This window comes from Buceros rhinoceros, unplaced genomic scaffold (assembly GCF_000710305.1).
Source record: "Buceros rhinoceros silvestris isolate BGI_N320 unplaced genomic scaffold, ASM71030v1 scaffold16380, whole genome shotgun sequence".
Lineage (NCBI taxonomy): Eukaryota > Metazoa > Chordata > Aves > Bucerotiformes > Bucerotidae > Buceros > Buceros rhinoceros.
In genome coordinates, this window is record NW_010391534.1 from 22,614 (window position 1) to 35,266 (window position 12,653).

General features: G+C 38.7%; 1 protein-coding gene across 1 annotated transcript in view; it reads left to right on the forward strand.

The window, feature by feature from the left end:
* PHF20L1 (PHD finger protein 20-like 1) overlaps positions 1–12,653 on the forward strand; it is a 51,593-nt gene that overhangs the window by 22,011 nt on the left and 16,929 nt on the right. The window contains exons 8-10 of the mRNA XM_010142226.1: positions 2,853–3,105; positions 5,123–5,308; positions 5,511–5,717. Coding sequence (XP_010140528.1) covers positions 2,853–3,105; positions 5,123–5,308; positions 5,511–5,717 — 646 coding nt within the window. The remainder of the gene's footprint in view (positions 1–2,852; positions 3,106–5,122; positions 5,309–5,510; positions 5,718–12,653) is intronic.

Below are 12,653 nucleotides of genomic sequence, written 5' to 3' on the forward strand. Positions count from 1 at the left end.
CCCCCCCCCCCAAACTTTCTTTGACGTTTTGGTTGTACTGGTTCTTTAGAGCTGATATATAATCGCATTGCTGTGTGTTTTCCATTGACGCTGCGATGGATGCGAGTCTCGTCAATGGAACATGGTTTTCGGTTTCCAATGCTGTCCCTGTCACAGCTCTCTGAGCCCACCACGGTGTCAATGCATTGACCGATATTTTGCATCAAGGTTTACAATGGATTGACCTGACATTCCATTTCTCAAATTTTTGCATATTAAAGATGCTATGATTTGATTGCTACTGTCTGTGATATTTTCAATGTGCAAAAAACTGTGAAATGGCTTAGAGCATGTGGTTTGGGGGAGACTCCTTGCGATGTGAATCTCACCGTGCAGAACCCCACTGCGGTGAATGGGAATTTGTGGTGTCCATAGACTGTGTATGCAACAGTATAAACTACAGTGCATAAGTACTACAACCTTTTTGTTACTTCTTAGGCTCAGTAACTCGGCTGTTTCTGTTTTATTGATTAGATATAACAAAGATGTCTCTGTCATTGTTTACATGCTAATGGTCTGAAAAACCTCAGTTTTGGAAATACTAGAGAAGTTCCTTTCAAGAGGCATCTAAAATCCCAAATTGTCCTGTTCCTTTGCTGTAACTAAAACCAGAAACCTCACAAACATTTAAATGATTAACTGTGGGGAGGAGAATTTTTGAGCTTAAAGCTTTTTTTTCCACTAAGTTCCTGCCCAAATTCAGATTTACATGGCCAAGTTATAAACCTCCCCAAAGAGTTTCCCAATAGCAAAGCTGACATCCCGTAGAGGGTTTGTCTGCTACTGCTATAAAATTGAATGAGTGAAATATCTTGTAGTTTTTTAATAATGTAATGGAGAACATGGTAGAAGTATTCAGGCCAATAGCCGAAAACTGACTTTGTTGATGGAAGCTTATTTTATTTATATTTATATATTTTTAGTTTGCAGTTATCTTAAACCCAAAACCTCAGAGGATTAGTTGCAGAAACAGTAGTTAATTTAACTGTATTAGGGTATGTCATGTTATATTTCCTTTTGACCAAGACCTGATTAGATGAAGAGCATTAATTCATTGAGGTTTTTATGTTAATTTGTCCTGTTAAGAGGTTAAGCACCTTATCAAAATATTAATTTAATTTTTTTAACCTTGTTTAAATAACTTTGTAATTTGAAAGTAATGGATGCTGTAGTAATGTCTTTCACATCTGTGAAGATGAACAATAAAATTGTTTATTTACAAGTTACGACTCTAATTAATTTCTGGCAATGCCTTTCATAACCAGCATAGGTATACTCCACAGTTCATGGCATATTTTATTTAACTGAATAAAGTGCACTTAGTACACGTGTAACTGAGTCATTCAAGGCAGAACTGATGTCTACTGAATGGGGTGTTTTGCACCAGGGCTTTACAAGAGCATTCCAGTAAGCTGTTCATGTAGCGTTCAGGGGTGCCCTGTTACAAACAGAAAATGTGCACTTGTGGGGTTTTTTATTTTGCCTTTTTTTCTTTTTCTCCATCGGAACATGGAAAGTTCCTGTGGAAAATGAAATTGTTGTTTATAACAAAAGCCAATACCCTCAAGTCATCAGATGTGACCTTTGTATTTGGATAAAGCGGTGCACACATTCTAGAAATACGTTCCTTTGTCAGTGGTGGTTCTGTTAGATGCTGCTGTGCTGTGTGATGTAACCGGGACAAGAAGGGGGACAGGGTTAAGACAGTACGTTCCGATGTTGTAGTTTGCCACTATTGAGCAGGTTGTAACACATGCACAGTTTATTTGGTAGAGTAGGAAGAACTTCCTTCCAGTTAAAAATCTTCAATGCTAATGTCTGTCAATGCATGCTGGTTGTTGAAAAGAATACTTCACTATCTGTGTTAAGAAGGATGAAAATTGATGACATTGGAAAGCTGCATTAGATGTTGATTTTTTTCTTTTTTTCTTCAAAAACTCTTTTTAACTCTATCTGCTCGTTTTTCCCCAGCAGTTAGCAATCTATTTAACCCTGTGGTGCTAGAAGTTGTGATTTCTTCATGTGTTTGCACAAACATATAACGTGGTGAAATCCAGACTCCCAGCACTGAAAGGGGTTGTGTGAGAGTGTGTTCAGTATTTGGAAATGTTTTATTGTTTTCAGGCATTCCTTAAAGGAGCATTATCAACTTTTTCAGGTTCTTCTCTAAACATCAAAGTCGTGTAAAAGTTTTCCTGAAGAACTTTTAAATTTTTTTTGCGGTGGTCAGGGAAATGAACGCAATGGGAAAATCTTGGCACATCTCTTGGGAAATGCAGCCCTTTGAACAGGGATTGCCTTTCAGCGCAAGGAGCGTCTAGGCGATGCTCTTCGTTGTCTGATTCCTGCGAGGAGCGGGGAGTTGGACTCGATGGTCCTTATGGGTCCCTTCCAACTTGAGACGTTCTGTGATTGTACATAGCTTGTGTGGATTCTGGCTTGTGACCAGTGTTCTCCAAGGTCTTCTCCGAGACAGCTCCTGGACTACTGAATATGGAAGAGACACAAACTAAAAACACTCTGGTGCATTTTTGAAATGGGAATAAAGGGAAAATGGTTTGTTTCCAGGCTTTTTACAGGTATTTCAAATAGTGAGAAACAACGCTGTTCTGAATACTGAAAATAATTGATAGTGCTCCTTTAAAAAAAGTTTAATGTGATGCATTTTAAATAGTTTTCATTTGTACTGAAAATAACATTGCTTTAAAATATGTTTTAAATACTAAAGTTGCTTTTAAAAAGATCAAAATAGAATACAAGAACTACAGTGAAGAAACTGAAATAAAAGTATCAATTTTTTATTATTTATTCAGGAGATTTCACCTAAACCACAAAGTCAGAAAAAAAATGAAGCTGATATTAGCAGTTCTGCCAACATTCAGAAACCTGCACTGTTATCCTCAACTTTGTCTTCAGGAAAGGCTCGCAGCAAGAAATGCAAACAAGAATCTGGAGATTCTTCTGGGTGTATAAAGCCCCCTAAATCACCACTTTCCCCAGAATTAATACAAGTCGAGGATTTGACGCTGGTCTCTCAGCTTCCTTCTTCTGTGATAAATAAAACTAGTGAGCACAGACATTTTAAAAAAAATACTGTAATTATAAGAGATATACAGACATTTTTTTCTGGTTGTAAATGGCAATTGCTTTTAAAATTTAATCTGCTTTAAATAAAAGGTCCAAGCGGGAGAATTAGGGGTAGCTCAGTATTTTAAAAGTCAAGTTCTATAATAAGGCATATGAATTACTCTATCAGAAAAAATACATTTAAATAATACATTTATATTTATAGAGTCATGGCTTTTAATGGTTGGCTTTCCCTCCAGCTTAAATCTCCACATTAGTATTGCCACTGATACACGGAAAATCAAACCTCTCTTCTGAAAGGGGCCTGATTCATTAAAAAGAAAAGACGTACACCTTGGTTGTGGACCTTTCCTTCTCGGAGAAATTCCACCTTCAGCAGACTGACGTGCTGTACCTGCTGGCTGTGGCACTCTTCTCCTTGTGTGATATTTCCCTCACGTGTGATGTGAGAGAGAAGATGGGTTCAAGATCTGGGGTGGGGAAATAGAAAAAAATCAGGTTTCTTTGTCTCAGAAAAATGCTCTAGGTGTTCAGCTGCTTCACATGTGTAACCGATTTGGTTATCAGAAGAACAGGGAAAGGTTTGTGCTGCATCCTTGGATATGCTATCTTTGGTGGATAGTGAAATACCTGTATAATTTCTTTTGAGATTACATTAAGTTTTCACTGTGGCTTAGGGTCAGGTTCTTTGCTTGAAGAATGTTAAAATGATGAGCCCAAGAGTTAAAATAAAAAAAAATAGTGAGTTCCAGTAACTCAAAAAGTTACATCTTTGGGTTCGCTTTTAGAATAGTGGTTGAGGAGTGAAGACTACGCCTGCAATGTGTGTTCCCCTTGACCGCAATTTGACATTTTCCCTTAGGAGATAAGTTTCTTTTAATCTTCTCTCATGTCAAATGAATGGGAGTGGGAGGGGTGCAGAGTCACCCGCCTGTATTTATTCAGGACACATTGGTATAAGTTGTGTTTTGTCTTCACAAAGTATTAGCTGTCACCTGTCCTGTACTATGCCTTCCCTCCCCACCCCTAATGCAATGGTAAGTAGTTTTCCTTGAGCATGTTTGTATTTCGGGTTAAGTTAGACTTCTCTGTAGCAATATTATAAAAATAAGCTAATTTAAAAATCTGTTAGTTAATAGCTTAGATCTTGTTAGTGCTGTCTTTTACTCTTTGGCTTCTGAGTCTTTACCACCTCTAATAGAAATGTAATTTTGCCCTGTCTTTTTTAAATCTGTACATCTTTCACTCTAAAAACTGCTTAAGAAAAGGAGAGAACAGTGATTTACAGCATAACGATGTAAATGTTTTTCTAAGGCAAAAAGTTTGTGAAACTGGGTGAAATTGGAGAGGTGTAGGGGAGTGTGGGTTTTTTGCTTTTAATGAATCAGGCCTATATTAACCTATATCAGTCCTCCCCCCGCCCCTTTTTTTGGTTTGTTTTTTGAAGTATAATGTTCTGGAGCATTCTTACTGTGCCGTGCATTGGCGGCGTGCGTTTGAAACCTAGCTGGGAGTATTGATATCAGGTTAGCAGAAGACAGGAGGTGGGATCTGAAATTAACCACTGCTTTCGATTATATTTTTTTAAGTTGTATGTTACCACTATCCATGCCTTAGACCTTTAACTGTGATCGTTTGTTCTGTTTGCTGTGAAATCCTATTGTTCCCTTCCATTGTAAGTAGCCTACTCTCATGGGGTATGTGGGGAGTTGCTTATTGTAAGTCCAGTGTTTGCCTAAAGCAGCAGCCTTTGTCAGTGGGGAAGTAGAGACCCTAAGAACGTATAATAAGCAAAAAGCAGAATCGTATCTTGAGCATAACTCTTCTTTTTGCTGCTGGTAGTCACGGTTTTTAATGACTTTCAGCAGTTCTGCTGTGATTACCAGCTCTGCAAAGAAGAGCTATTTAAAGCACTCCCCATCTTTAGATCTCAATTACTGCGGTAAGATTACGGTCTATCTCTCTGCTTCATGAACATTGAAAGATCTCTTTTTAGGTCCATCACAGCCAGTGAATTCCCCTAGATCCTACAAACATAGTCAACGGAGAAGAAGATCACAACGTTTAGCCACTTGCTCCTTGCCTGATGATTCTGTAGAAAAAATTTCTTCTCCCTCTTCAGTTACTGATGGAAAAGTGTTCTCCATCAGTGGTCAAAACCAACAGTCATCAAAATTGGAGGGTAATGTATCTCAATCTAATAAAGAACTGCCCAACAGAAATTGAATCATAAACAGTTAGAGGTGTCACGGTTGTCACCTAACGGGGTGTGTGACTTGCTGTAGCTAAAGCTGTATGCTGTTCCTGTGTTATGTACTCTGCAATCCAAACTGTTTGTTGGACCTACGTCTCTTTTTTAATATTACATTTTTTCTTTTATGTAGTACCCGATGTTGCTCATATGTCACTTGAGAAGCGTGGACCGTGTCTCCCTCTTGATTTAAGCCGTAGTTCGGAAGTTACAGCACCATTATCCACAGAATCCGCTTTCCGTAATGAATATCCCAGTAAAGACAAGGAAGATATTCAGATGATTACATATCTTTCTTCCAAAGCAGTAACTGATGGAAGAGTAGCTACAACAGCGGCAGGTAAAGAGACTCAGTATGCAACCAGTTAGGTTTATAGTTGTAGGGTTAAAATATGTGTTTAATTCAGTCACACAGAAAGAGGGGATCGCTCCCCAACCCCCCCCCCTTTCTGCACACTCTCAACCCTGCCACTCTTTCTGGGGCTCATCCATCTGCATATTCTTTGTCTTGCACTGGCTTTGAGCTGCATTAACACTTTTTCTAACACACTTTAAGGAGGATCTAAAAGCATGGAATAGAAAAAGCAGTATTTCTTTAAAAATATTTTATATTGTTCAAACTTGTAAAACAATTTATGAAGTTGTTTACTAACATACTAATGTACTAAATCTAGGATTTTTGTGGCTTCAGCTTTGAAACTCAGTAGCATTTTGCGAGGCAGTCAGCATTTCTCTACCTTTGCTTCTGTTTGCAGTGGAAATTGTAATTTGCTTGCTACAAAACGATGAAAATATTTCTGAAAAATCCTCTAAAACTTCCATAGATGCTGTTCAGAGTTAGCGTAGAGCCCAGTACTGGAACTCTGCGCAGCCTCTCACTTCGTAACAGTTCACTGACTGCTGTGGTTTGAGTGAACCGCTTGGGTAGAAGCAATTAAGAGACTGGAGGAAAGGGTTATGTAGTGATTTGCAGACCCAAGAAGCAGGTTGTTTTCATCCAGTGTTTTAGGTGTACATACACTTTTTTCATTAATAAGTCTTTTTGTGGGTGAGTATCACACCATTTTTAATTGGCTTCCAAGAAGGAATTATCTCTCAAGCTTTTTTTTTGTTTGTTTGTTAAATAAGGAAATTGTTCAATAAAGTAGAAGGAGGAAACAAACCAATTGTACTCTGCTGGGGAAGTTTTCGTAATATGATTGATATTAAAGGAGGACAAGGTGACCTTAGAATATATAATTACGTGGCTCCAGCTGTGACATAGTCTTGTTTAAGGGAAACGGGGGAGAACCTCCAACTTTGCATTAAGGTGATTGTATAACTGTGCTTGACAGGTCAGTGAAGCATTTTGTTTAGTATGTGCAGCCTCTTGTAGGGCGTCTGCCCACACACGCTGCCACTGAAAGCGTAAGGCGGTGGCCTCAACAAGTTGTAGCATAGTTACTTAACCTGATGTAGCAAAAGCTGGGGAGGATTTTTGGATCGGTATTGCGTAGATTAAAATAGATTGTTGTAATTATACTTTCTCTAAAAAGCCCCAAATCTATTAATCTTTTAAACTAATTTGTCAAATTAAAGGCTACAGGAATGTCTAATGAGCTGCCATTTAGGCTTTTAAAAATATTCTTCAGTTTCTCAAGTGAAACCATGTGACAGTCTTCATTTGCCTTTGATATGTTGTACAGCAGTAAAATCACAGATTCCGGGGAAAATAATTTCTGTAAAAATCCGTTTATCTCATGTCTTCTGCCACTCAGAAGTGCTTTTGAGAGTTGCCTATTTGCCCACTCGTAGAACAAGATTGTAAAAAAAACAAAACAAAAAAAAAAAAAAACCACCCCCCAAGAAAACCTAACAGCTTCCAACTACCATCTGTTTCTTGTTTATTAGAACTCGTTTCAGTGACTAACAAGTTAATTTCTGGCTTTTCTGATACATTTGCTGGATCATTTAATGTGTAGTCGGTAACGATGACAGGTATTAATTTTGTTGCCTGCTTCCGTCAAGGGACTTGCTTGGAGTCTGAGTGAGCTGGTTCTAAGCCCAGCATCTGTGAGTACACTTGGACCTGTTCATTTGTTGAGCCGGCTCTTGGTTTTCGCTATGGCTGAGTCTAATTAAGGAGATATGTTCCATTTATAGCCGCCTTGTATTTATGTCTCCAAAATATTAGACGTGTCCACTCACTTTGTGTTAGGGGAAACCATTCCCTGACAGAGTTAACTGGTATTACTACTTGAGTCTAGAATGGGGAGATGGAAGCACTTGCAACCTATGTTGGAGGATACAGTTTATAACATATTTAAGGCTTGATAGAGCTTTTTTGGACTTACACAAAAGTTAAAAGCTCTTAAGGAACTGATTTGCTAGGTACCTTCTTGTATTCTGGAGTTTTGCCTTCTGGACAGACCTGTGTTTTCTTCCAAATTTAATGTATTATGGTTTTCCTCCATGCAGTAGAACTGTCTTGAGCTTTCACGCTGATTTTTGTCCCAGCGTTAGAGTTTAGAAGTATGGAGCTCAGCATCCGCTCGAGCAGTGTAAGATTTGTGGGCTGAAAGACTAATCTAAGCAGTTTGATATCTTTAGTTTAGAGATTTCATAGGAAGTACTGGAGCTATCTGCTCCATCAGCATTATCTCTGGACATGGTAACTGAAGTTCATCTGTCTTTTGGGTTCATCTCGGACTTCCAGCTCTGGTGAACGTGTTTGTCTCCTATCCTTCTCATGGTCCTCTTCGAAGAAAAAAGAAAAAAGTAGCTTTTCCGTTCAGGTTTGGAACCTCTGGAGTTATTCCACAGGGTTGAATAGCTCAGGAGTGTTTCTGCTTTAGAAGGCTTCTCTTTACTTTTGAGGTAGCACAGGTTCTCAAGTCGTGTTACTTAAGCACACACGATTATACCAAATTCTTGCACGCTTTAGGGGAATGAATAGAACCCACTGTATTTATCGCTACTTTTCTTTTTCTAATGAACCTGTTTAAACAATAGCAAGCTCGTATTATAAAGGAGAGGTGCCCAGAGCTTTCCTTTCTCATGCCTGTCGATGCTTGGAATTATTGAGACAAGTTAATTTGCATTATGCAGGAGCATCTGTCTGCCTAAGTGTAATTTAATATATTGTATCGTTTAAGGTATGCACTAGACTCCATAAATCACACTTTGAGAACTCTGGTGTGAAGTCCAGGCTATTCTGTAATTATCTGCTTTCCTTAATCTGAAAGAACTATTTTAAGGTCTCTGTCCTTTTATGATATTTCTGCTGTTCAGATCTTACTGTCATGGTTTGGACAGATCTGGTGTTCTAGATTTTGACAGCACTATGGAGTTTGCTAAGTGTGCTGAAGTAGGACCTACTGTCTTCGTCATCAGTGAAGCATATAACTAGATAGTTTCAGAAATTATGAATGCTTTCATTTGTCAGACTGCTTAAAACAGCCTTTTTGTGACTGAGCCTTTCATAGACTTTAAATTCAGTCACTCTGCATGTGCGTTACTGTGGTTTTCCAGCTCTGACTACATGAAGTTCAGATCTTTCTGTAGTACAATTTCTTTAAATTTGTGATCATTTTTCTTGGTTTCTATAACTCTCCACCATGTGTGTTAGTTTAACTGTTACGTATTGATCAAACAAATTTAAACCCAGATTGCTTGCTGAAATTAAGTAAAAGGAAATTATTGTTACATTTACTAATATACCAGTATGAATATATTTATAATAGCGATATAACAATATTATCATTAGCTGTTATTTCAAGTTTTAGCTCAGTCTGGATGACTTTGCTAGTAGGGTAACGTTAAGTTCACTCTGGGAGAAGTTTGCTCTAGTGCTAAAAGGAAAAACATTCCATACTTTTACATAATTTTATTGATAACTGTTTACTGCAGCAGGAACAAGGAGCAGCTGATGTACAAAATTTTCAGGAAGTGAGACGAGTTGCCTTTTAATAAACTCTTGCCAGTGTTACTGGTAACCCTGCTTTTAAGAGGTGTCTGGACTAACAAGCTCTTGTTACTCTGGAGCTGTTTTACTCCAAACAGCTGTGGACAGTCAGGTTTTCTCCTGGATTTGAATGTCTGCTGGTTTAATCGCTGCCCCAAACTTCCCTGCTGATTCTTGGGGCACTTAGCTGAAGGCAAGCAAGAACCATGCATGTCCTCATCCTTCCTAAAGAAATTTATCGTAGATTTATCAAAAACTCATCTGGTTGGAAGAGACCTTTAAGATCATGGAGTCCAACTGTAATTATTTTGTGCAGGATTTGGTATTAATCTGTAATATGTATTTAAGGTGCATTTAGATACAAAATTCATCCCACGCACTGGGAATTCAAACCTCAAAATTATGATAGAACCACGAATTATGCTGCTCATGTTGTATGTCGTATATTAGTGCAAATGATGATATTTTTGTTATTAGGAAAGTCCAAATATCAGAAGCTATGGAATAGAATGTCGTACCACAAAATAAGTCACTTCACACTTTATTTGGATTTGCTGAACTGACATAAGCAATACCACTAAAAGCCTGTCGGTGCTGCTGCACTTGTCACCCAGCTTCCCATCTGTGCCCATGCTTGCGTGAGGGGGCTCGTGTCACTTCACTGTGCCAGTCCAGAGGAGGTAGCACTGGAAATGTGTCATCAACCTGACTGGAAAGTGCTGTGGTTTGCATTTGGTTTTGATTTGAAATCAGTCTTTGAGTGATAAAAGTGATCTTAGAATGCTGAGATAATCAGTGGTTTATCAAGTCTAATCTCTCGGCACCTTTCCCTCTGCAGAGTGTTAACTGCAGACCTCCCACGCGTCACTGTGTGGGAGCTGGCTGGCTAGACTCCTCAACAGGAATAAAACTGCAATTAAAAGTAGTAGTTCAAAAAATATATGGTAATATTTCCCTAAAGGAATTTTTTATAAACTAATAATTTGTCTTGCTCTATTTGTTACTTGCCCTTCTGACTGTGATTGTCTAATTTTGTGGTTATGTGTAGGCACAGCGATTGTGTAGCTGAAAATGGGACTTTGCAAGCCTTGACACTTTACTGAGGAGTTGAGAATTTGGGATTCTCAATCTAGAATCATTTTGGATTAATAGCAGTAAAAGCCAAGAGTCACATTGCAGCGTGCGCAGGCACAATAGTAGTTTCTCTTTTCAGTTTACCATCGAAAGGCAGCCTGGAGAGCTCTGTCATTGAGATGGGCATCTGTGTGGCTAGCACATTTCTGCCTGTCATAAAAGTCCCCTCAAACAGTTATTTAGTGACTAGCTGATGACTTTGGTCAGATGTGTGCACGTTGAAAGTCATCGATACCGAACGTTGTGGTGTGGTGGCTATCATCAGAGCACGCCTGAATGTCTGAGGTCGGTATTTCTACTGAATAATGCAGCTTAAATACTGATTCATCTCATACGGAGATTAAATTTCTCTTGAGATTGTTTGGATGGAGTATTCTCACACTTTTTCATCAAGATGGCAGTGACCTACCCGAATTATGTGCGTTTGGGTGATCTTCTTGTGCTCTTTTTAGAAACGAGACAAGACGTTGATAGCATGATGATGTGGAGAAGTGTCACTTTTTTCTTGTACTGAGGTGCTAAAACATACTCATTGCTCCACAGATGGCAAAGCCGTTCAGTCTTGTAACAGAGAGAAATGTTAATCAGGAATCCCAAGAAAGGAGTAATTAGCATAGTGTTTTGTGTCGATGAGAAGTATCCCAGCAAGCTAAGTCCACTTGAAATACGAAGGCAAGAGCCTTAATAGCCAACCAGTCATTAAAAGATTATGGTCTTAGGTGAGATGGTTGATCTGAGGTAGCGGAAAGGCTCAGCTAGCTTCAGCCGTGGTCATGCAGCTCCTGTCTTGTTAGAAGCCAGCACGCAGGACTGAGCAGCCGCCGCTGACTCACCTGCATGGTGTGGTGGTGGGGATTGCCTGGTGCTGCAGCTGGGAACATCTGGCATTTGAAAGTGCTATAGTAGGTGACGTAGCTCTTCCTGTCGTTCTTGCTGCCCCTGTGGCTTTCTCAGTCCTCTGATTGTTTTCCTGAGAAGGCTGCCTGGGAGCTGGAGTAACGTGTGTGTTGTGTCGGAGTACAATTGGCTTCATGAAGGCTGCCCTGTGGAGTCAGCCCTGAGATCTTCTTGCCTTTTCCCCAGGATCCTGTTAATGACTGATGAACTTACTAAATTATCTTAACACTGCTTGTTTACATGCTTTTTGTTGTTTATTACTGAATATTTAAAAAAAAAAAAAAGGGTGGGTGAGCTCAACAAACTCATTCCAGACCAGCTTTGTGTTTTGTACTTTTACTTGCTGATAATTTTGTTGGGCTCATGTTTAGAGAAACCGAAGATGCCTGGAGCCTCCAAGTGTCTCCAGCCGGCACTGAAAAATCTGAACCCATTATGACTTTGCAGAGCTGCATTTTTGTACAGTATGTTCTTGGCATGGTCCTGAAATGTCCTTGATGGTCTGATGAAGATTAGGCTTCCCTAATTACATTAAAATGAAGCTCAATGCTCTCACAATGTTGATGGACACAGTAATCGAGAGGTTTGAATTACCTCAAATATGTTCTTTATAAGTAACTTTTATTCTAGTTTGATTATTTGAAAATTCTTTTTGAATCATCTATTTGATAATAAATATTAGCAATAAGTATTAAAATTTGGATTTTGCTTTGCCATGCTGTTTCTTAATTTGCATCAGATAAAGATTAAAGACCAACTAAATATTTCACTGAATGAACTTTTCAAAATAGTGCAGGATAAGAATTGTCAGTGTATGATGCTGAATTCAGTATTTTGCATGTAATTTGAATGTGGATTAAATACAATAAAGGCAGTGAATGATTTAAATAATATTAAAATGAATGAAAAATGCAATAAGTAGTAGCACAGATTTTATACATAGCACCAAAAATGTTTTACCGTAGTTTAGTTTCTCTGTTCACATCATGGAACTTCAATGACATTAACAATGTCAGCACCTTTAACCCATGGTGTTGACGTGGTTTTCTATTACAGTGAAATAAAAAGGAAACAAAAAGGCTTAAAAGTGGCAGCAAAAGTCACTTTAAACAGATGTTTAAACAGTACCACTAGTTTAAAAGTGAGTGCGAATTCCAGAACAGACAACGAAAACTTCTGTGGCATGTATTGTCTTGTATGTGAGACTAAGACCTAGGCATTCGTACGCCGTAATTCTGTGTGAAGTGTGATGATGATATTGCCAATGCTTGACACTGCAGTGACCTAACCCAGCCAGGGCTC